Raw genomic sequence first — 23,848 nt, 5'->3', positions numbered from 1 at the left:
CAGAATAGAGCTAAGCACAGGCAAAAATCCTAGTCTGCTTTTAAACAGTCACTGGGAGACAAATTCACCTTTCAGCAGGACAATTACCTTAAACACAAGGCCAAATATACACTGGAGTTGCTTACAAGATGACATTGAATGTTCCTGAGTGGTCAAGTTACTGTTTTGAGTTAAATTGTCTTGAAAATATATGGCAAGACTTGAAAATGGCTGTCTAGCAATGATCAACAACCAATTTGATAGAGCTTGAAGAATTTTTAAAAGAATAATGGCCAAATATAGTATAATCCAGGTGTGCAAAGCTCTTATAGTCTTACCCAGAAAGACTCACAGCTGTAACTGCTGTGAAAGGTGATTCTAACATGTATTGACTCAGGGGGTTGAATACTTATTTAATCAAGATATATTAATGTTTCATTTTCCATGAATACAAAAAAAAGTTAGAATTTTTCTTACACTTTTACATTACAGAGTATTTTGTGTAGATTGTTGACAGAAAATAACAATGCAATCCATTTTAATCCCACTTTGTAACACAACAAAATGTGGAAAAAGTCAAGTGAATACTTTCTGAAGTAGTTCTGCTAGGTTTTACACAGTCAAATGTGACAAATGTTTTATATATATATAATTACAAATCTGAGAACAGTAATATTTTACACACACACGAAGGTACCCATAAGCAATCATTTCTGGTGAATAAAATTGGTGGATTTAGCACTTTGGAACGAAACTCTTCAATTTGACCACAGAACTGTATTCGTCCCATTTGGAGGAAAGTTTAAACAACTCAGAGTATTGACATCTGAGCATTACAACCCTGAACCCTTTAATTTTACGCAGGTCAGTGATTGGGGGAAAAAAGTCTGCTCATGATAACATTGAACGAGATGATTAATTGAAACGAGGTTGTCATGTCTCAAGAAAGTGACCATTTCTGAAATGCAGTACTTTTTGAGAACAATACAAATCTAAGGAAATGGCTATTAGGCTAGGTGTATTTAAACACGTGACTGTCAATGTTGAGGTCATGATGGAAACTTTTCAGCTAAGCTTCTAACAAAACTATAAACTGTTGGGATAGGTTGGCAAATAGGTTGGCACAATTTGTAAGACTGTCACAATTTGTATAGTTAAGGTAATGATTCTTGAAAATATAACTTATAAATGCCTATTAGCTTTATATTTTGTAATACTCAATTGTTTATGTTTTTGTTGTGATTTGAGTCTTTTTAACAAAATAGTATTTTTTATAAAACAATATGTATAGCTCCTTAAAAAATGTAATAACGTATAGCTCCATCCATCACCTTACCAATCAAAGGGTTCGTAGTTACAGATTGTTAATATAGTTTATGGAGTAATTCAGTCAATAAGGACACCATGATTGCTTTAAAAACACTTTAATTCTAACACTTAGAACACACCTGAATAAAAACAGGTGCACAGAAGACAATATAAATATATTTAATATAATTCATTGAAGTATTACAGTTAAGATGTCAATTCAGATTCCAAACATGATGCACACAATCCATCAGGTATAGCCTATTGAACACAGCTTTGAATTCATAGTCATCCGGTAACTCTTGTGGAGGATAACATATTCAAGCATAGCCTATATACATGACATGACAATGTGACACTTTAACCTACAGTATACATTCCATTCATACAGTGCACAACATATGGATATTGGCTGTATCGACTGTCTTTCAGGGTACTTATGTAAAAACAACCCCAATAATGCACTTTGTACATTTACCACAGACTGGACCTGCAATTGGTGAGATCTCTGAAAGCTGTTTCAATTGGCATGGTTAATCTAGGTAACCATAAAGCCTTGTTCACACTGGCAGTTTGAAGTGACTCAAATCTTATTTATTTGCATATCCGATTGTATTATTATTATTATTATTATTATTATTAGTCATTTAGCAGACGCTCTTATCCAGAGCGACTTACAGGAGCAATTAGGGTTAAGTGCCTCGCTCAAGGGCACATCGACAGATTTTTCACCTAGTCGGCTCGGGGATTAGAACCAGCGACCTTTCGGTTACTGGCACAACGCTCTTAACCACTAAGCTACCGATTTTCCCCCCCTGCAGTCTGAACAGTCAGAAACCACATCGAATCAGATATTTCAAGCCACAGTTCAAATCACATTCATTCAGGTGTTTTGAAATCAGATAAAAATCTGATTCCTGGCAATGTGACTGATTTATTTGCCCTCAAGTGGTTTTTAGACTGTTTATTTGGCATATCTGGTTGCTTGCTAGCTACTCTGTTGACAGTTTGACAAGAACATGTGGTAGCTAACTAGCGTGTTAATTGTTTACAAACAAATGAGTGAGTGTGCTAGCAAGCTAAACAGCTAGCTAGCTTGTTAACTGTTGTGGCTAGCCAAAAAGGGCTAATTTTGAAAGTTGGATCATCTTATCCTTTGAGGCTTTAAAAGTGTATGTACACTATGAATTTGAACATTCAACGCAACTGGGAAACGTTCACGACAGGCACTAGGCAGGTTTTCATTAACCCAGGTTTATTAGACAAAAGCAATGTCACAAAACAAATCATTGCGACGTGTAATTGCAGATATAGGAGACATTTTCTAAAGATGGGCAACATTTTTATCTGTTCGACGGGTGGATTTTTCTTTTGGTCGAACTTGCTTTATTGTGACAAATGAAGATGGAAACTGTGTTTTTCTAATAAATTATGATTTCCGAATATTTTTAAAGGGACGCAGGACACATGATGTCATCACGTAACTATAAAGCTCCACAACATTTCATTCTAAATGCCTACTCAATTATTGCATTCTAGCCATGCTGGCTTTCGAAGGCTACCAGAGACATGAAACGGGTAGGTGGGAGGGCATACAGGCTGTCACCAATGTATTAATGCGCAAATGGGTCATGGAAACACTTCACCCACTACATTGTTATTCAACACTGTATTTATTTATTTTTTGTGTGACGTCATTATGTCCAGCTGTTTTTATCGACAAAAGATAGTTAAATGGAAACGCACCCTAGCAGGCAATTGTTGCATCTATTTTCTATTTAAACTTTCTAAATTTCGACACAAAATCACTGGACAAGTTAATGGAAACATAGCTATTGTTGTTGTCACCTTAGCTTAATCCGATTTGGTCACTTGTAACTTGCTGTTTGGACAGTCAGTATTCCAAAACGGACTTGAAAAACCAAATTGATTTGAGCATTAAGGCCTGCAGTGTGAACAAAGCTTAAGAGCACAACTTGCCTTTTTTCTTGGTCTACATCACCATTAAAATAAAGTAGAAACAAACTGCACCAATGAAGGTTACCAGTTGGTGACCACTGAGCTGTACTGTACAAAGTGACACCATGTCATTATGGCTGGGAAGGTACCCACTATTGTACTAGGGGTGGGTGAGAGAGGGGGTACACAACGATGAATGTTTTCATCACACGTTTTAGTGTGTGTTCTCCAACCCCTCCATGTCATTCTGTCTCACACACACACACACACAATCTCCACCCCTTCCACACAAGTACACACTTCCCATTTCCGTCTATATGCGAGGGTGACCTAACTTGGTGCTATAGGGCAAAGTTCACCCGTCCTCCTCATCACTATCTCTCATGGTGATACCTTGGAGACCGTCGCCAGCCTTGACCGCCACGGTAGCCTCCTCCACGGTGAGTCGGTTGTAGACGGTCTCATAGCTCTTGTTGTTCAGGGTTCTAGCCAGGACTCCTTGGAGCCGGAAGTCTCGGTATGTCTTCTGTGGATGAAACCAAACACAAAAAAACACATCAGAGTAAATGGACACACCTCTCAATGGGTAACCGAGACTTTGTACAGTTGTAGGCTAATTCACAACTGGAAGAAAAATTCTTAGAGCACTAGACTTAATGTTTGGATTGAAGTACATACAAATTATGGAATCATTTCCAAAGCATTATTAATATTAATAATATTATTCACAATGCACATTATTCCACATGCCTCACGTCCAATATAAAAAATGGCAGTCTCGATGGAGGCCTACAGCCTACTTTGAATGTTTACAGTGTACACTCACACCACTTCAAGAATGCACGTTACCTTGACAATCTTGATGAGTGTTTTCAGCTGGTACATGTGAAGCGGCAGGTCCAGTCTGTCTGTCAGCCACACACACACTGCCTTCATGGAGCTGGTGTACCATTGCTGTGAACATGCGCACACGCACACACACACACACACACACACGCACACGCACACGCACACAGACACAAACAAGTCAGCTTATACTTTTCTTTTAACTGAGGTACACAGTAGATAAAGCAACATGTCAAGGTACAATGATTCTATACACTACATCTGTCACAAGGCAATAGGGCTGATATAATGTGGTTGTGAGCATGACGTAACAGAAGATATAGCTGAGTTACACTATAACAGCAAATGTAATTTAGCTAAGCTAGATGGCTAGGCATAGGCTAGCCGTTGCCAGGACAGTGTAAATTGTTAAGAAATAGCATTTATTTGTATTTTTTATTTAACCTTTATTTTAGCAGGGAAATCCCATTGAGACCAAGGCCTATTTTTCAAGTGAGCCCTGCATGTACACAAATCATACAAATGTACAACATTTACAAATACAACACAATAAAAACATACAACATTTACAACTACAATGCAATAAAAACATACAATATTTACAAGCAATTTAAGAAAAGCAATCACATTCCTTAACACGGAGGTCCTCCATCAACAACTTGAACTGCCCTAGAGGTAACAGAGCATCAAGGTGCAGAGAACTCTGCAGATCACTCCACACACGGGGCGCAAAAACACTGAATGCAGATTTACCTACTTCCGTAGATATCAACGGGACCTCTAGAGTTAGCCATCCCTGTGATCGGGTCTGGTGACTCGTAAGTCTGTAGTTAACAATTAAGTAAGGTACAGCGAAAGTTTGTGCAAGAGGATTTATGAACAAAAAGAGAACAGCATATCAATCTACGAGATTTAAGAAAGGACCAGCCTACATTCTGATATAGGATGCAATGATGATGTACTGAACCTGTCGCCCATAATAAAGCAAAGTGTGCTGTGGTAAACTGCATCTAATGGTTTCAGTGAAGTGGAAGCTGCATTCATATAAATGGTGTCACCATAGTTTAGCACTGGCAGGAAAGTTTACTGAATGATCTGCTTTCTGCTATTCAGGGAGAGGCATGATCTTTTTCTGAAAAAGAAGCCCATTTTTATTCTCAACTTCTTAATTAACTCATCCATATGCTTTATAAATGATAACTTTTCGTCAATTCAGATGCCCAGATATTTACAAGCGGGGACACGATCAATGTGGGCACCATCCAATGTAGATATGCATAAATCATCGGATACATTTTTTGTTGTTGTTGTATTTTACCCCCTTTTTCTCCCCAATTTTGTGATATCCAATTACGATCTTGTCTCATCACTGCAACTCCCCAACGGGCTTGGGAGAGGTGAAGGTCAAGTCATGCGTCCTCCGAAACATGACCCGCCAAACATTATGTGGATATATTGAAGCAACATCTCAAGACATCAGTCAGGAAGTTAAAGCTTGGTCGCAAATGGGTCTTCCAAATGGACAATGACCCCAAGCATACTTCTAAAGTTGTGGCAAAATGGCTTAAGGACAACAAAGTCAAGGTATTGGAGTGGCCATCACAAAGCCCTGACCTCAATCCTATAGAGAATTTGTGGGCAGAACTGAAAAAGCGTGTGCGAGCAAGGAGGCCTACAAACCTGACTCAGTTACACCAGCTCTGTCAGGAGGAATGGGCCAAAATTCACCCAACTTATTGTGGGAAGCTTGTGGAAGCCTACCCGAAACGTTTGACCCAAGTTAAACAATTTAAAGGCAATGCTACCAAATACTAATTGAGTGTATGTAAACTTCTGACCCACTGGGAATGTGATGAAAGAAATAAAAGCTGAAGTAAATCATCCTCTCTATTATTATTCTGACATTTCACATTCTTAAAATAAAGTGGTGATCCTAACTGACCTAAGACAGGGAATTTTTACTAGGATTAAATGTCAGGAATTGTGAAAAACTGAGTTTAAATGTATTTGGCTAAGGTGTATGTAAACTTCTGACTTCAACTGTGTGTATGTATGTATGTATGTACAGTCACACCCCAAAATATTGGTAACCTTGATTAAGATTAGCAAAAAATAATGTTTAAAAGAAATACTACAATTACTGAGCTATATGGGGAAATTATATTATTTTATATTCTAATACAGTTGGTGAAAGAAAAATATTTCGGTTAACAAGTAATAAATAAATAAAAATGCAAAAGGATAGGTGTCCAAATTATTGCCACCCATGTTTTCAATAGTTTGGCCACCCTTCCCCTGCGAGGACAACGGCACTGAGCCATTTTATATAATGTTTTATGAGATTGAAGAACACATTGGGAGGGATCTTCCTCCATACAGAATCTTTCCAGATCCTCGATATCCTTCGGTCAGCGCTTATGGACTGACCTCTTCAATTTAACCACATGTTTTCAATGGTGTTAATGTCCGGAGACTGAGATGGCAGTTGCAAAATGTTGATTAAGTGGTCAATTAAGCATTTATTTGTGGATTTTGATGTGTGCTTGGGGTCATTGTCTTGCTGTAAGATCCACTTGCAGCCAAGTTTCAGCCTCCTTGCAGAGGCAACCCGGTTTTTGGTTAAATTGTCCTGGTGCTTGGTAGAGTGCCGTTGACCTTAACAAGGGCCCCAGGACCAGTGGAAGCAAAATAGCCCCATAACATCAAAAATCCACCACCATATTTTACAGTAGGTATGAGGTTCTTTTCTGCATATGCATCCGTCTTTCAACGCCAAACCCACCACTGGTGTGTGTGGCCAAAGACCTCTATTGTCGTCTCATCTGACCATAGCACCTGGTTCCAATCCAAGTGCCAATGCCGTTTACCAAACTCCAGGCGTTTACATTTGTTTGTTGCTCTCAATAAAGGTTTTTTTCTGGCAACCCTTCCAAATAGCCTATTGGCATGGAGGTGGCGTCTAATTGTAGATTTGGAGACTTGATGACCCTAAGATGCGAGCAAGTTCTGTAATTCTCCAATTATGACCCTTGGACTCTTCTTTGCCTCCCAAACCATCTTCCTCTCTGTGTGTGCGGACAAGATACACTTGTGTCCTCTACCAGACAAGTTTACCACTGTTCCAGTGGTTTGTTGCCCTAATAGTGGTAAGAGGTATACAGTATTAGTTTTTTTTCTGTTGTTTTTTTGTACCCATTGCTTGATTTATGAGAGTCAACAACCATCTGTCTCTTTTCATTTGTGAGTTCTTCGTTTTTCCCGCATGGTGATGGATGACAAAGGGATTTTACATGCGTTTTATCAAATTTGTATTACTCAGTGGAAGAGGAAGCAATGGAAGGCCAAAATACAGTTCCTTAAGATGAGATTCATTTTTTTTTATTGAATGTTAATGCAGATTGAATTTTGTTTAATTTTACTTAAGAATCTTTAAGGGTGCCAATAATCTATCTATTTTTTTTTATTTTTTATCTGAGCAATTGTATTAGTATAAAATAATATAATTTCCCCTTTTTTTGTGTGCATAAAATATAGCTTATTATTTGTATTATTGATTTTATAGTATTTTTTGCTCACCTTTATCAAGGGTGCCAATAATTTGAGGTGACTGTACATCTTATTCAACTTGTTTATTACTATATTCAGAGTGTTTATTGCTATGTTTCCTTTAATCCCTTCTCAATCAAATTTTAAAGACATTGAAAAATTGCCCAGCAGGCCATTTTCTATACAATATGAACATTTTCCATTTACAAGTTCTACAACACCCTCTCCAGTCACACCAGACAACACATCACACGAGGTCAAAGGATAGGGTTTAAAAGGATAACAGTGTTCAAATGAAACCATTATACATTCAAATATGCCAATTACCGAAGAATACCTGAATGTGTGGGTCTGAAGAGGTTCACCTCCTTGCTTTAAAAATAGAATGCATAAAGTGTTTGTAAATGTCTTTGTAGTTCTATTACCAGGCTAGCTAACTTTCACACCTATCTCCTGGCTACATAGTATGCCAGAACATTTCTTCTTCATGCAAATCATCTCACAAGGTTCCTTCAATTAAGTCACTGGTATAGTATAGTAGTGTAGGTCTATAGATAGCATAGTATGTTGACATAGAAGTTAGCTGTTCTATTTGAAGTCATGAGGCTTGGGAGTTTAGGGAACAAAACCCAACTGAATTAAGTAAAGGCACAGTACACTGTCTGTGAACCCTATTTGGAGCCAATGTGCCTCACCCAATACAGAGTTTATTTGATGATGCAATATCCTACATTGAGCTCCCTCCTCATCGAAAGTGGGATGTTGGTGACTGAAAGCGTATGGGTTTCTATCAATGTCTTCTCAATTGAGGACTTCTGACAAAGAGCACTCTCCATCAGCTGGCCTGTCCTCTCTGATTTTTTCAGCTCCCTTTCTAGAAGATTCCATCTCATTTCACTTTAAATATCGTTGGCTCCACAACAGCCAATAAAAACATTAATACCTACAACGGGAGCCAGCCTACTCGATAACAGGCTAGCCGCCCCCTGGCACTCAATGGAGCGAGCGTGAAATTGAAAATGGAGATGCACTTTAATTGAGACGATTAGTGGAAGAGGGGGAAAACAGATGGAGGGAACAAGAGAGCGTTAACTAGACGAGTGAACGTCAGGTCGTTTGTTGTCATTAGTTCTCCTGGAACATTATTTCAGTGTTTTGGTAGCTGAGTGTGTCTTTGCGGCGTTTCTGACGGCGTGACGTTAATGACACACTTAAGTGTCCCTCGGTTGACGTGGTTAAGGGCAGAGTGAAGAGAGCAGGGCCACACCTGGGGGCTGGCTGGAGGGGAGGGCTAGTTTGTGTGGCCCCTGTCAGAAGGCTTTATCAGTGGCTTAATCAGGGAGATTTGTCCCCTAATATGGAGGACGAGAAGAAGGACTGGCCGCCTGCAAGGGCATGCATTAGACTCTTCATCAACAAAGAAAGCTAGACCCTATCTTGGCTGCTCCTCATGTGTAGAAACACATACAGTCAGGTCCCAAATTATTGGCACTCTTGATAAAGATGAGCAAAAAAGACTGTATAAAATAAATAATACACATACTAAAAAGATTGTGGTCAAAATTATTGGCACCCATGTTTTCAATACCTTGCAATACCTCACCTTGCGAGGATAACAGTACAAAGCCTTTTTCTCAAATGTTTTATGAGACTGGAGAACGCATTGGGAGGGATCTTAGATCATCCTCCATACAGAATCTTTCCAGATCCTTGATGTCCTTCGTCTGCGCTTATGGACTGCCCCCTTCAATTCAAACCACAGGTTTTTAATGGGGTTCATGTCCGGAGACAGAGATGGCCATTGCAATTTTTTTTTTTTTTGTGGCCAATTAACCGTTTCTTTGTGGATTTTGATGTGTGCTTGGGGTTATTGTCTTGCTGGTATTGCCTTGCGGCCAAGTTTCAACCTCCTGGCAGAGGCAACCAGGTTTTGGCTTAAATGTCCTGATACTGGGTAAAGTTCATGATGCCGTTGACCTTAACAAGGGCCCCAGGACCAGTGGAAGCAAAATAGGCCCATAACAGCAAAGATCCACCACCATATTTTACAGTAGGTATTCAATGCCAAACCCACCACTGGTGTGCGTGGCCAAAGAGCTACATTTTTATGTTCTCAATCTCATAAAACCTTTGTAAAAAAGGCTCAGTGCCGTTATACTGACAAGATTAGGTATTGAAAAGCAGTGTTGCGGTGTCACTACAGCCTGGGGTTCGATCCCAGCTGTGTCACAACCAGCCTTGACCAGGAGCCTCATAGGGAGGCGCACAATTGGCCCAGTGTTGTCCGGGATAGGGGAGGGTTTGGCCGGGGGGGCTTTACTTGGCTCATCGTGCTCTAGCGACTCCTTGTGGCGGGCCGGGCACCTGCAAGCTGACTTCAGGTCGTCAGTTACATTTACATTTACATCATTTAGCAGACGCTCTTATCCAGAGCGACTTACAAATTGGTGCATTCACCTTATGATAGCCAGTGGGATAACCACTTTAATTATTTTATTTTTTTGTATTATTATTGTATTATTACTATACTATATCAATAGTGTTTCTTCCGACACATTGGTGCGGCTGGATTCCGGGTTAAGCAAGCGGGTGTTAAGATGCGCGGCTTGGTGGGTCATGTTTCGGAAGACGCATGCCTCGACCTTTGCCTCTCCCGAGCCCGTTGGAGAGTTGCAGCGATGAGACAAGATCGTAATTGGATATCACGAAATTGGGGAGAAAAAGGGGGTAGAAAATAATAATAATAAAAAATAAAATATTGGGTTGCCAATAATTTTGATATAAAAAAATAAATAAAAAATACTTGTTAAACAAAATCTCTTTATCTGAGCAATTGTATTAGTATAAAATAATATAATTTTCAAAACATTTTAGCATACAATATAGCTCAGTATTTGTATTTGTCTTTTTTGCTAATCTTTATCAAGGGTGCCAATAATTTTGAATCTGACTCTATATGCATACATACATACACACTCACACATGCACGCACACACGCATACAAGTACACCATACACACACACATATGCAAACACACTTAAAAACAGCTGACCAATACAAGCTGTTGGCACCCAAAAGCACCAAGAGCTACTCTCATGCAATGCAATTGCTTTAGTATTCACCCCCCATTTTTCCTATTTTGTTGCCTTACAACCTGGAATTAAAATGGATTTTTGGGGGGTTTGTGTCATTTGATTTACACAACATGCCTACCACTTTGAAGATGCAACATATTTTTATTGTGAAACAAACAAGAAATAAGTCAAAGAAACAGAAGACTTGAGCGAGCATAACTATTCACCCCCCCCAAGTCAATACTTTGTAGAGCCACCTTTTGCAGCAATTACAGCTGCAAGTCTCTTGGGGTATGTCTCTATAAGCTTGGCACATCTAACCACTGTGATGTTTGCCCATTCTTCAAGGCAAAACTGCTCCAGCTCCTTCAAGTTGGATGGGTTCCGCTGGTGTGCAGCAATCTTTAAGTCATACCACAGATTCTCAATTGGATTGAGGTCTGGGCTTTGACTAGGCCATTCCAAGACATTTAAATGTTTCCACCACTCGAGTGTTGTTTTAGCAGTATGCTTAGGGTCATTGTCCTGCTGGAAGGTGAATCTCCGTCCCAGTCTCAAATCTCTGGAAGACTGGAACAGGTTTCCCCCAAGAATTTCCCTGTATTTAGGGCCATCCATCATTCCTTCAATTCTGACCAGTTTCCCAGTCCCTGCCGATGAAAAACATTCCCACAGCATGATGCTGCCACCACCATGCTTCACTGTGGGGATGGTGTTCTCGGGGTGATGAGAGGTGTTGGGTTTGCGCCAGACATAGCGTTTTCCTTGATGGCCAAAAAGCTCAATTTTAGTCTCATCTGACCAGAGTACCTTCTTCCATATGTTTGGGGAGTCTCCCACATGCCTTTTGGCGAACACCAAACGTGTTTGCTTATTTTTTTCTTTAAGCAATGGCTTTTTTCTGGCCACTCTTCCGTAAAGCCCAGCTCTGTGGAGTGTAAGGCTTAAAGTGGTCCTATGGACAGATACTCCTTCAGGGTTATCTTTGGTCTCTTTGTTGCCTCTCTGATTAATGCCCTCCTTGCCTGATCCGTGAGTTTTGGTGGGCGGCCCTCTCTTGGTAGGTTTGTTGTGGTGCCATATTCTTTCCATTTTTTTATAATGGATTTAATGGTGCCCAGTGGGATGTTCAAAGTTTCTGATATTTTTTTATAACCCAACCCTGATCTGTACTTCTCCACAACTTTGTCCCTGACCTGTTTGGAGAGCTCCTTGGTCTTCATAATATATGTAATATGCCATTTAGTAGACGCTTTTATCCAAAGCGACTTACAGTCATGTGTGCATACATTTTTACGTATGGGTGGTCCCGGGGATCGAACCCACTACCCTGGCGTTACAAGCGCCATGCTCTACCAATTGAGCTACAGAGGACCACGTGCAGCTTGCTTGGTGGTGCCCCTTGCTTAGTGGTGTTGCAGACTCTGGGGCCTTTCAGAACAGGTGAATATATACTGAGATAATATGACAGATCATGTGACACTTAGATTGCACACAGGTGGACTTTATTTAACTAATTATGTGACTTCTGAAGGTAATTGGTTGCACCAGATCTTATTTAGGGGCTTCATAGCAAAGGGGGTGAATACATATGCACGCACCAATTTTCCGTTATTTATTTTTTAGAATTTTTAAAAACAAGTTTGGACTATTTTGTGTATGTCCATTACATGAAATCCAAATAAAAATCCATTTAAATTACAGGTTGTATTGCAACAAAATAGGAAAAACGCCAAGGGGGATGAATACTTTTGCAAGGCACTGTAAACAGACAGATTTGTGCACATTAACACATATATGGAGAGATAATCACATTTTCCAGCACACACAACCACAGGCGGTGATACATAACTCTGTATGTGTGTGTGTGTGTGTGGTGACATGGTTAGACCCTGCCATTGTCTCTCCTCCTAGTGCATGACTGTGGGTGTGTGGGGTCCATTAGGGCTGTGCCTGCCTCCTCCCACTCCCATCCACCCCCCTCCCCATCTCTAAATCAACACTGCTTTACTCCAATCTCAGTTTCCACGTCAAGTTTACAAACCCAATCTTAGAGGGTAGCAATGAGGAGGGCTGTGTTTGTGTGTGTGTCGGATGGATGAATAGTTTTTTGCATGCATTGTGTGCATTGCATAATATGTGATGTGTATGTATGTTTGCTTTAGATGTGTGTACATGTCTATGTACCCTTGTGTGTATGCATCTCATCTTATGTGCTTAACAGTTGTGTTTGAAGGTACTCTGTGACACACTGTGACCGCAGGATATATAGAGGAAGTAGGGGGGCACACACAGGGCGATGCAACACCTCTCAGCATATTTCAATGGTAGACAGGTCAACAAAAACCCTGGGGGGTTAGCTTGGGCCCTGGAAGTAGTCACAGTGGGGTACTCTCACTGTGAAACAAGTGTTCTCTCTCTCTCATCACCCCATGCAGCCTCCCCACAACAATAAGAGGGTGCAAATGAGATAGGGAGAGGGAAGAGGAGGGAAAATAGGGGAGGGAGAAATGGGAAGGGAGGTGCATACAGGTTAAGAGGGGTACAGAGAAGAGGAGGGAGTTTGTGAAAAGAAAAGAGGGGGCTTTGGGAGGTCTAAGTGAAAATAAAATGGCTGAGAGAGGGAGATATAAAGTAGAGTGGGAAGCACTGGTCAGTAAAGGGGAAGACACAGAGAGCTGAAGAGGAGAGAGAAAGGTGGGGGAAGTGTGTATAACATGAGAGGAAGAGGGGTGCAAGGGAAACAGTGGGACAGAAATAGCAGCTAGTGAGATGGAGAGTGTGTGTCTGTATCTACACTGCTCAAAAAAATAAAGGGAACACTTAAACAACACATCCTAGATCTGAATGAATGAAATAATCTTATTGAATACTTTTTTCTTTACATAGTTGAATGTGCTGACAACAAAATCACACAAAAATTATCAATGGAAATCAAATTGATCAACCCATGGAGGTCTGGATTTGGAGTCACCCTCAAAATTAAAGTGGAAAACCACACTATAGGCTGATCCAACTCTGATGTAATGTCCTTAAAACAAGTCAAAATGAGGCTCAGTAGTGTGTGTGGCCTCCACGTGCCTGTATGACCTCCCTACAATGCCTGGGCATGCTCCTGATGAGGTGGCGGATGGTCTCCTGAGGGATCTCCTCCCAGACCTGGACTAAAGCATCCGCCAACTCCTGGACAGTCTGTGGTGCAACGTGGCGTTGGTGGATGGAGCGAGACATGATGTCCCAGATGTGCTCAATTGGATTCAGGTCTGGGGAACGGGCGGGCCAGTCCATAGCATCAATGCCTTCCTCTTGCAGGAACTGCTGACACACTCCAGCCACATGAGGTCTACCATTGTCTTGGATTAGGAGGAACCCAGGGCCAACCGCACCAGCATATGGTCTCACAAGGGGTATGAGGATCTCATCTCGGTACCTAATGGCAGTCAGGCTACCTCTGGCGAGCACATGGAGGGCTGTGCGGCCCCCCAAAGAAATGCCACCCCACACCATGACTGACCCACCGCCAAACCGGTCATGCTGGAGGATGTTGCAGGCAGCAGAACGTTCTCCACGACGTCTACAGACTCTGTCACGTCTGTCACATGTGCTCAGTGTGAACCTGCTTTCATCTGTGAAGAGCACAGGGCGCCAGTGGCGAATTTGCCAATCTTGGAGTTCTCTGGCAAATGCCAAACGTCCTGCACGGTGTTGGACTGTAAGCACAACCCCCACCTGTGGACGTTGGGCCCTCATACCACCCTCATGGAGTCTGTTTCTGACCGTTTGAGCAGACACATGCACATTTGTGGCCTGCTGGAGGTCATTTTGCAGGGCTCTGGCAGTGCTCCTCCTGCTCCTCCTTGCACAAAGGCGGAGGTAGCAGTCCTGCTGCTGGGTTGTTGCCCTCCTACAGCCTCCTCCACATCTCCTGATGTACTGGCTTGTCTCCTGGTAGCGCCTCCATGCTCTGGACACTATGCTGACAGACACAGCAAACCTTCTTGCCACAGCTCGCATTGATGTGCCATCCTGGATGAGCTGCACTACCTGAGCCACTTGTGTGGGTTGTAGACTCCTTCTCATGCTACCACTAGAGTGAAAGCACCGCCAGCATTCAAAAGTGACCAAAACATCAGCCAGGAAGTATAGGAACTGAGAAGTGGTCTGTGGTCACCACCTGCAGAACCACTTCTTTATTGGGGGTGTCTTGCTAATTGCCTATAATTTCCACCTGTTGTCTATTCCATTTGCACAACAGCATGTGACATTTATTGTCAATCAGTGTTGCTTCCTAAGTGGACAGTTTGATTTCACAGAAGTGTGATTGACTTGGAGTTACATTGTGTTGTTTAAGTGTTCCCTTAATTTTTTTGAGCAGTGTATGAGTGAAAAGGAAAGAGAGTTTGTTTGTGTATGTGTGTCAGTGTTTGTTAGTGAGAGAGGATTTTGTTTCTGTGTCCACTACCACACATTTAAGGTTTGATTGAATCGCACACACCTTCTGTTTGACCTGAATGATTCACCTCAGAATCTGAGAAATACAGTGGGTGGAATGTATCTATTTTTTATACTGTGTTTTTCATCCAACACCTACGTATACTGTACTGGCATCACAACACAGCAGATATATTGTCCACTGGTTCCAATTTCTATTGTGTTTAACAAAATTAAACAGTTATTTATTTTAACATAGTGTTGTAAAAATGACAGTTACTATGTGCTTTGTATGACGAAATCTGCTAAGAAAAGTGAAAACACACATACACACAAACAAACAGGGATGTGCATTGTCAGGCTGAGTTGTGAAGTCATCTGTCTGTTGTTTGTACTATTGACGTTAAAAAGTGCAGGTCAATGTAAGTAAAAACGTGAAATGCTAAAAAGCAAGGCATGATGTTTAGTGTTTATAGTATAACATTGTGTCTCTTCCAGGTTTCAGTACCATTTTATGAGTCAATAGAGACTTAACAATAGCCATACTCCTTGCTATGTCTATGAGACTGTAGACGTGTTGGTTGTTTAGCAAAAGGTTGTTTAGGTGTTGGATTAGATTGTTGACAACATGTAAACTATATTTAGTCTCCAAATGTTTATTGGAAACATAAATATATTTGCACAATGAGCACTTGTTGTCTCTCAAATACATCCTTACAGTTGTTGGTTAGCTAGCTAGCGAATTCTAGCCATAATAGCATTGACATGAAATCAGTCAAAACACCTCAAAACAAGACATCAAGAACAAGATAAAACTAGCTTAAACGAGCAATCTACGATTCCCCTCATGGCAGCTTCTTGTCATTGTTGCTACCTGTCATTGTTGCTACCTATCTGACCATTCAGAATCATAACAAAGCACGGCTTCCAGCCCCATTGACGCTTGCGCATCATTTCCGTGTCAGCCAACCCGTCTACACACATGCACACACAAACACACACACACATACACGTGCACACACAAGGTGCAAGTGCACGTCACTGCCGACACACTTACGTCAAACAGCTTCTCAATGTATATCTCCTCGTTGACGCGGTCTCGCAGGATGTCCTGGTTCTGCCGCACAAACGTTATGTAGGTATCAGCCAGGTCCATCCCTGGCTTCTGAGTGAGGATAGAGAGAGGAGACAGGGAGAAGAAGAAATAGAAAAACACAAGGAGGGAGATATATAGGGTTAAACATGGGGAGCGTAATAGGAGGGAGATGGATAGGGTTAAACATGGGGAGTGTAATAGGAGATATATAGGGTTAAACATGGGGAGCGTAATAGGAGGGAGATGGATAGGGTTAAACATGGGGAGCGTAATAGGAGGGAGATGGATAGGGTTAAACATGGGGAGTGTAATAGGAGGGAGATGGATAGGGTTAAACATGGGGAGTGTAATAGGAGATAGATAGGGTTAAACATGGGGAGCGTAATAGGAGGGAGATGGATAGGGTTAAACATGGGGAGTGTAATAGGAGGGAGATGGATAGGGTTACACATGGGGAGCGTAATAGGAGGGAGATGGATAGGGTTACACATGGGGAGCGTAATAGGAGGGAGATGGATAGGGTTAAACATGGGGAGTGTAATAGGAGGGAGATGGATAGGGTTACACATGGGGAGTGTAATAGGAGGGAGATGGATAGGGTTAAACATGGGGAGTGTAATAGGAGATAGATAGAGTTAAACATGGGGAGTGTAATAGGAGGGAGATGGATAGGGTTAAACATGGGGAGTGTAATAGGAGGGAGATGGATAGGGTTACACATGGGGAGTGTAATAGGAGGGAGATGGATAGAGTTAAACAGGGGAGTGTAATAGGAGGGAGATGGATAGGGTTAAACATGGGGAGTGTAATAGGAGGGAGATGGATAGGGTTAAACATGGGGAGTGTAATAGGAGGGAGATAGATAGAGTTAAACAGGGGAGTGTAATAGGAGGGAGATGGATAGGGTTAAACATGGGGAGTGTAATAGGAGGGAGATGGATAGGGTTAAACATGGGGAGTGTAATAGGAGGGAGATGGATAGGGTTAAACATGGGGAGTGTAATAGGAAAGACACTATTTGTGTTCGGACTTTAACACCTAGACAGAGAATGGCCATATTCATTGCCTTAAAGTGGATATCAGCAGTTGAAACAATAACAAAGCGAACTCCCCACACCTGTTTCGCTTAGGGGCTGGAAAAATGTAACCACTCTCAAATTCATAGACAGAGCTATGGATGCAAGGACTAACCATCCATGATATCAAAATTATAGTTTTAACCATGTTTTGAGGCTATACAGTGTTTGTGTACATTTACTGTGTTTACAAACATTGGAGTAAAACAAGCATATTTTGGGTTCTGATGGGGTAAGGCAGTTGAACTAAGCTCATGATGCATTTTTAAGTTATATTCTTCAAGAATCAATGGGTACATATCATTAATAAGTTCAAAAATGGTTGTAGCTACTGCAGATTGCCCCTTTAAAAGTAGTATTTTCGTTGGAAAACATGGACACTGAGTTTCAACTGCTGCATTCTAACAAATCCCATTCTCTTCGAGATGTGTAAAAGGTACGACTCTGCACACTTGCTGTCAGAATAACAAGCGGTGGAGCTGTTACCAACTAAACATTTAGTGAATGTCAAAGCAATCGTGTCGCCAGAGGAGAGAGGCCAGAGGCAGAAAAAAGGGTTAGCCCTCTTCCATTCACACTCTCTATGTCAGTGGGAGATTACACTATTGTAATTGCTTTGACATCTTTCACACCCGCTTCTCAGATAGCCCCCGGGGCCTGCTGTCCTGCTACAGTGCTGAACACGGCACGGCAACTCCCCTGTGGAAAACAAGCTTCTGTATGTGCAAATAAAAAAACCTGAGCACAGAAAACCCCTTTGACTGATGTTCTTCCACAGAGATGGAAGAGAGGAGTGTGATTACCAACTGTAATTGTGACAACCGAAGCGGAAGGTGGGTAACTGACCCACTGGGGTAACTAGCCTCAGTGTGTGTGGCATTACCTTAGGTTGAGGTAGTCATTAGAGCTGGGAGCAAGTCAACAGGGGCCCACTCTCCCTAGTCAGCATTGCCGTGACAGAGCTGATTCTGACGTGACAGGGATGACCCTGATGTGTCAGAGGTGATCGTAACCCTGACTCACTGTCATGTGACTACTCTCTAAAAAAAACAGCTTTCACACTTGGCGTAGTCACCCACTGTCTAGGTCACAGTCAGGATTTGTGTGAACTTTGTAAGATGTAATTGTAATTCAACTCATGACACTACACTGATAAGCAGAGTAAAGTAATCACGTATACATTTAAAAAAAATCCATTTTAGTAATTTAGCAGACGCTCTTATCCAGAGCGACTTACAGTAGTGAGTACACACATTTTTCATACTTTTTCCAACTGGTCCCCCGTCGGAATTGAACACACAACTCTGGCATTGCAAGCGCCATGCTCTACCAACTGAGTCACATGGGAGTCCGTCTGACCCAACATCGATAAAAGCATAAATCCTGCACAAATACAACTACATCCAAACCAGCAAAGCATCATGATATCATGTATATTTCAAAGAAAGATGTTGTTAACTCATTGTCACATAACTGGGGTCAATTGTTTTTGGTTTAAATAGTTTTTATTTCCTGAAAACTAAATGCTCCCTTAAAAAGGATTGAACCGACCACAAATGTGTTTGCAGCTACGATAATTTATGTGATTTCGTCGCTTAGTTGGCTAAAGAAGACGCTTCAGAGGAAAACCTGATATTTGTTGCTTGACTGAATGGCTCATTTTTTGTTGCCTAGCAGCAAAACAGTCATCCTAAAATGTGTTCAAAATAAACTCTGACTCTCAAATCCATAAACTCATATTCCCCTCAATATTTCCCTACATTTCCTCTATAAAACACATTTCACCGAAATAAAAACCTGAAACGATGAGTAGAGCTCCTTTATAGATCATGCAGTACAAATGTTCCTTTGTGATCCATGATGTTCCTAAATAAAGTGTAGAAATATGTTTCTAACAAAGAAATGTATTTCATACTGTATAAATGATGTAATACAAAGTGACATGAATGTATTCAATCGAAGGTTACATGCAGTTCCCAGTAATTCATATGGACCTTTGATGACCTGGACCTCAGTGTCACAGGGGTTAAAGTACAATAAGGGTGAGGGGGGCGAGATGTGGGCATGATGATGATTGACAGGGCTGTCAGGAAACTGTAATCCAGTGGGTGGAGATGTTAAATCCGCCACTTCCTGCGCTGCAGTGAGTGACAGTGTGGATTGGAGAGGTGTGGGGCTGTGTGTGTGTGTGCGTGTCAGGATCATTGGCAGTATATCACTGTCCCCCCACCGCCCTACCTCACACCCCCAATGCAGGGCCCTCTCTATCACTCCCTTTCCATCCCCCTTTCCATCTCTTTCAATCTTTCTCTCCTTCTCTCCTTCTGTGACAAGGTAGAGATAGAGTTGGAGAGATAGAGGCCAGGTTCCAACACAGCTACACTCCAGATTGGCGCCTCGCACAAAATACATTCCGGCCGCCCTCTGTCACGCTCTGCCCTCTTTCAAAGAACAAACTTTAGTTCTGTATTTGTCTTGTAGCTAAAAATGCTAGACGCATACCCGCACACACACAGGCTGTTCCAGGCCGTCAACAATCTAGTGTGAAATGGAATCATGTCAAAGGGAGGGAGAAAGAGAAAGGTGTTTGTGGTGGAGATAGACAGAGGGTGTGGGAGTGCAGAAGTGGGTAAAGGAGGAGAGGGAGAGGAAATGTGGAGCCAGGCAAAGGTGGTGGCTGAATGAGAGGTTTACAGTTAGGGCGAGGCAGCCCGGTTAACCTGAGGGGGATAAGCGCTGGGAGCTGTGGAGACAAAAGAGAGAGAGAGGGGACAAAATGTGTTGCTGTTAATTATACACTGCCAGTTGGGTTTCCTGCCCTGGATCTGTTTCCCCCAGGTGCAGTTGGGTGGGTGTGTTTATGTGTGTGTGAACCAGGAGGTTGCACTGCCAACATGGGGCCCTTGAACAGCAGTCTTCACAAAAAAGGAAGGGAGGGACCCAAAATAGTTTCCTGCTAAAGGCACCAGCGACACAACCCTCCTCTTCTCTTTAGCACACCTGTAACCGGGGCTTAGCAGCTTTCGGTTCCCTCCACACAAAAGCGCAAGGTGGAGGTTACATTATAATTTCAGGTGAAGGGAGGAGGAGGAGAGGAGATTTGACAGGCTCAGAGCTCTGGGAACAAGTGCCAATAGGACACGTGGGATTTGCTGAGTCAAGGACAGGCGGGAGGGGGAGGACTGAAGAGAAGGACAAAGGTTTGGCAAAAGGCTTTTGCGATGCCCTGGCTTGGCTGGCTTTATCAACAGTTCACAGATTTTTACAAACTAATGGCCAAGGCCCTACTCATGTATTCTGAAAAGAGTGTTAGAGTGTCCTTGATTACGATAGAGTGAAACCACCTCTTGCTTTGGGTTAAGAGTAGGATTTGTGGAGCGAAACAGAAATAGAGCTCGGCCCACGGTGGTGAATGGACTGAATCCTGATTGCTAGACCATCAGGGCAAAGCTTTTGATGGCTTAAGAACAAGAGTATGTCACAATTAACCTTTTACTGCTGTGGGCTAAATCAGGGTGACACAGAATGTTTCTTGGTAGTCTTAAACAAATCTACTTTGAAACAAAAGTATACACCTCACACACATGGTTATGTGCTTAAAAAAAGAAGACACCCCGTACCATGTCAGATATAGACTTGAAATGTATTCCATTTTGAGTTTGCATCCCAATATTACACTTTATATACATCACAGAAGACTGAAATATAACAAAACCGTTTGACATAGAAACACCGGATTTCCATCAGGGTTTTTGAAATAATGTTGATTCATTATAAAATTATGAAAAATATTAATAACCTTCCACCAGCGGCTGCTGGTGGGAGGAGCTATAGGAGGACGGGCTCATTGTAATGGCTGGAATTGAATAAATGGAACGGTATCAAACACAGCAAAACATATGGAAACCCAATTTTTGACTCCGTTCCATTGATTCCATTCCAGCCATTACAATGAGCCCGTCCTCCTATAGCTCCTCCCACCAGCCTCCCCTGCATTCCACCCATGAGGCCACTAGGTCATTTGACTGCAGGAAAGGCCTACGTGTCTAAACTGACCACGTAATGACACCCTGGCCCAAATTTGAACAACCTACCTCATTCTACTTTAGCCTTACAATCCCTGACCAATGGAGAATAGGCATAATGTGCCTGTCCTTCAGTATGTGTTGTTGCGTCTCTCTTTTGGTAATTAGAGTGCTTCCTCATCACTGTTTGTCATCTTTCTGTCTTCTGATATAGAGCTCTTGCTCCCTGCCATGGCGCTGTCATTAGTGTTGCTGCGGCGTGTGGTGACCGCCAATGACGGACACCTTGGCGAATCGCTCCAAGTGTTCATCAGACAACGGTGCCAATAATTAGCCTGCACGCCGCCTCAACCTTGAACGCTCTGACACACAATGGTGGTACGAGGTGAAATGTTACAATATTTCACCCACGTTTAACATCAGCGTTTGACAAATCTTGAACAATATGATCCCGCTCAATGCCAGCTTTCTTCAGAGAGCTGTTTCTTTTAGACAGAAATATGTGTACAAACAGGTTCATATGAGAAAGTAAGACATCTTTAGAAATGAAGGAGAAATAATACTCACTGGCACATCCACATACTTGGCAGCCGCTTTCACCTTCGAAGCAAAGGAAAGATACAAAAAAGTTAAACTGAGCAGATTTGGTTACAATAAATAAAACGTTGCTTTTGTTAGCACTGAATGCAATGGGTCCGCATTCTTCGGCATAGAACAAAAAAGTGCAGCTACTTACCGTGAAAGAGAGGATTGAAGAAAATAATGTCCCTTCGTCATATCTGGAGAGCTTGGAGAGAACGGTGTCTAAAGCTCCAGCAAACTCCAGGGAAGAAGACAATTAGACATGTTAGTTTGCCATTTGTAAAGGAAGGTGGGGTATGAGTGTACAGCCTGAATTACTTTCTCCTGTTTACATTATCTATGTGTTCCTGTCATCTTTTGATTATAACATATTCTATCATATTTTGCATAGAATATGAAAATAAAAAGCAGGTGTAATATAACTGGGTAAGGTTAGGATCAAGTTGCTGTAGAACTGAGAAGGAATGATAATGTGATTCTTAGCAAAATGGGCATTTGATTTGAGGTGGGCTGACATATACTGCATCTATAGTGAGGATGTTGTCATTGGGCCTGTGGAGAATGTGCAGTAACATACTGTACCTTTGAGACCAGGGAGGAAATCATGTCTTTAAACGTGTCATCGATCAGGCTGTCGATTTTCGAATGGTACTGTTGCTGAGAAGAGGGTAAGGAAACAAACAAGCATTTTAAAGATCTATGAGGGAGATAAGGTGAAAATGATTCCTTCATCCTGTCACGCACGCACAAACACATAAGGCACGCATGCACGACCACACTCTCTCTCCTTCTCTCTACCCCGCCTCCCCACCCCAAACATTCAGCAGAGAAAATCTTCCCATGTAGCGCCGCTGAGTTAAGCAGCTAATAGGGCCATTATGTGGCTGAATGGCATTCCCGCTCTCGTTGGAAGGCAAAGGAATTCGAAGGATACTTTTTGTGCTTCCCCACAATTAGAGCAGCTTTGTGTTTCTCTAAAGCACCGGTCCAGCTGCGGGGACCAAAGGCTCACAGTAGATTCAATTGATCCGCAATTTCATGTCTCATAACCCCCATATTCATGGGGCTTTTTTCCCCTCCCCCCAAAAACCATGGCGCAGCCAAAAAGAGGTATTGATAGAAAAGAGTGAGAGAGAGAGAGATGGAGGGAGATGGTGGAGAGAAGAGGGAGGGAGAACATCCATTTGCAGCGTTGAATGGCTGGCTGTCTTCGACGCTCACACGGCAGCCAGGGAGTTCATCTCTTACCGACAATGCCCTTTCACGGTGCGTCTAAAGAACACCCAAATTAAAAATTTCAATCAACAAAGCCCGCAGATCGGTGACAAATTGAGGGTGCATGGAGGTCACTATTGGCAGCCCTAATTTTATTTTCACCTTTTTCTCCATCCCACGAAATGGCAGCTTCTTTCATAAACAGAATTTCAAGTGAATCTTAAGGACTTTTTACCTCAATTAACATTGCTGTATTTGCTTTTAATTTTACAGAGGGGGCCTAATTGTGAGGTCCTTCTTCACATTAGAGAATATTAATTGTGAGGTCTTTGCCATGTGTGCACCACACCCAAAAGAACAATAATTTATTTAAAAAACATTTATCTGGTAGCAAACCGCTAAGAGTCACTTCAGCCAGTTTTTTTCTTCCAAGGCCCAACTGACATTTCCAAATGCAAGCTCCTTATTCCAATGACCATAACAACAGCAACAACAACATAGTCAACAACTGATCATTCCTTAGACATAACAATACATATTTAAGTTCCCTCTGATCCTTGTAAATGCATTAAGCAATTTGTCTAACTTCTGACTTGTCTCAAAGGGACCTCAATGTGAACAACATCCTAATATTCTGTCGCACATTCACCAGAGAATGTCTTTGGGCATAGCAGTCTGTGCCAGAGACATATATACTGTACTTCCATTCAT

At 41.9% G+C, this 23,848-nt stretch overlaps 1 protein-coding gene across 2 annotated transcripts in view; it reads right to left on the bottom strand.

Moving 5' to 3' along the window:
• Window positions 1-3,175: 3,175 nt before the first annotated feature.
• Window positions 3,176-23,848, bottom strand: part of LOC121532035 (calcium-dependent secretion activator 2) — a 236,643-nt gene continuing 215,970 nt past the window's right edge. For both annotated transcript variants that reach the window (XM_041837679.2, XM_041837680.2), the window contains 6 exons: window positions 22,505-22,579; window positions 22,077-22,160; window positions 21,908-21,940; window positions 16,201-16,308; window positions 4,096-4,200; window positions 3,176-3,772 (listed from right to left, as the gene is read on the bottom strand). In XM_041837679.2, coding sequence (XP_041693613.2) covers window positions 3,602-3,772; window positions 4,096-4,200; window positions 16,201-16,308; window positions 21,908-21,940; window positions 22,077-22,160; window positions 22,505-22,579 — 576 coding nt within the window. In that variant the 3' untranslated portion in view covers window positions 3,176-3,601. The remainder of the gene's footprint in view (window positions 3,773-4,095; window positions 4,201-16,200; window positions 16,309-21,907; window positions 21,941-22,076; window positions 22,161-22,504; window positions 22,580-23,848) is intronic.

The sequence above is a fragment of the Coregonus clupeaformis genome, unplaced genomic scaffold (assembly GCF_020615455.1).
Source record: "Coregonus clupeaformis isolate EN_2021a unplaced genomic scaffold, ASM2061545v1 scaf0073, whole genome shotgun sequence".
NCBI classification, from domain to species: Eukaryota; Metazoa; Chordata; class Actinopteri; order Salmoniformes; family Salmonidae; genus Coregonus; species Coregonus clupeaformis.
Note: the sequence above shows the minus strand (reverse complement) of the source record. Positions and strands in the feature narration are given on the sequence as shown.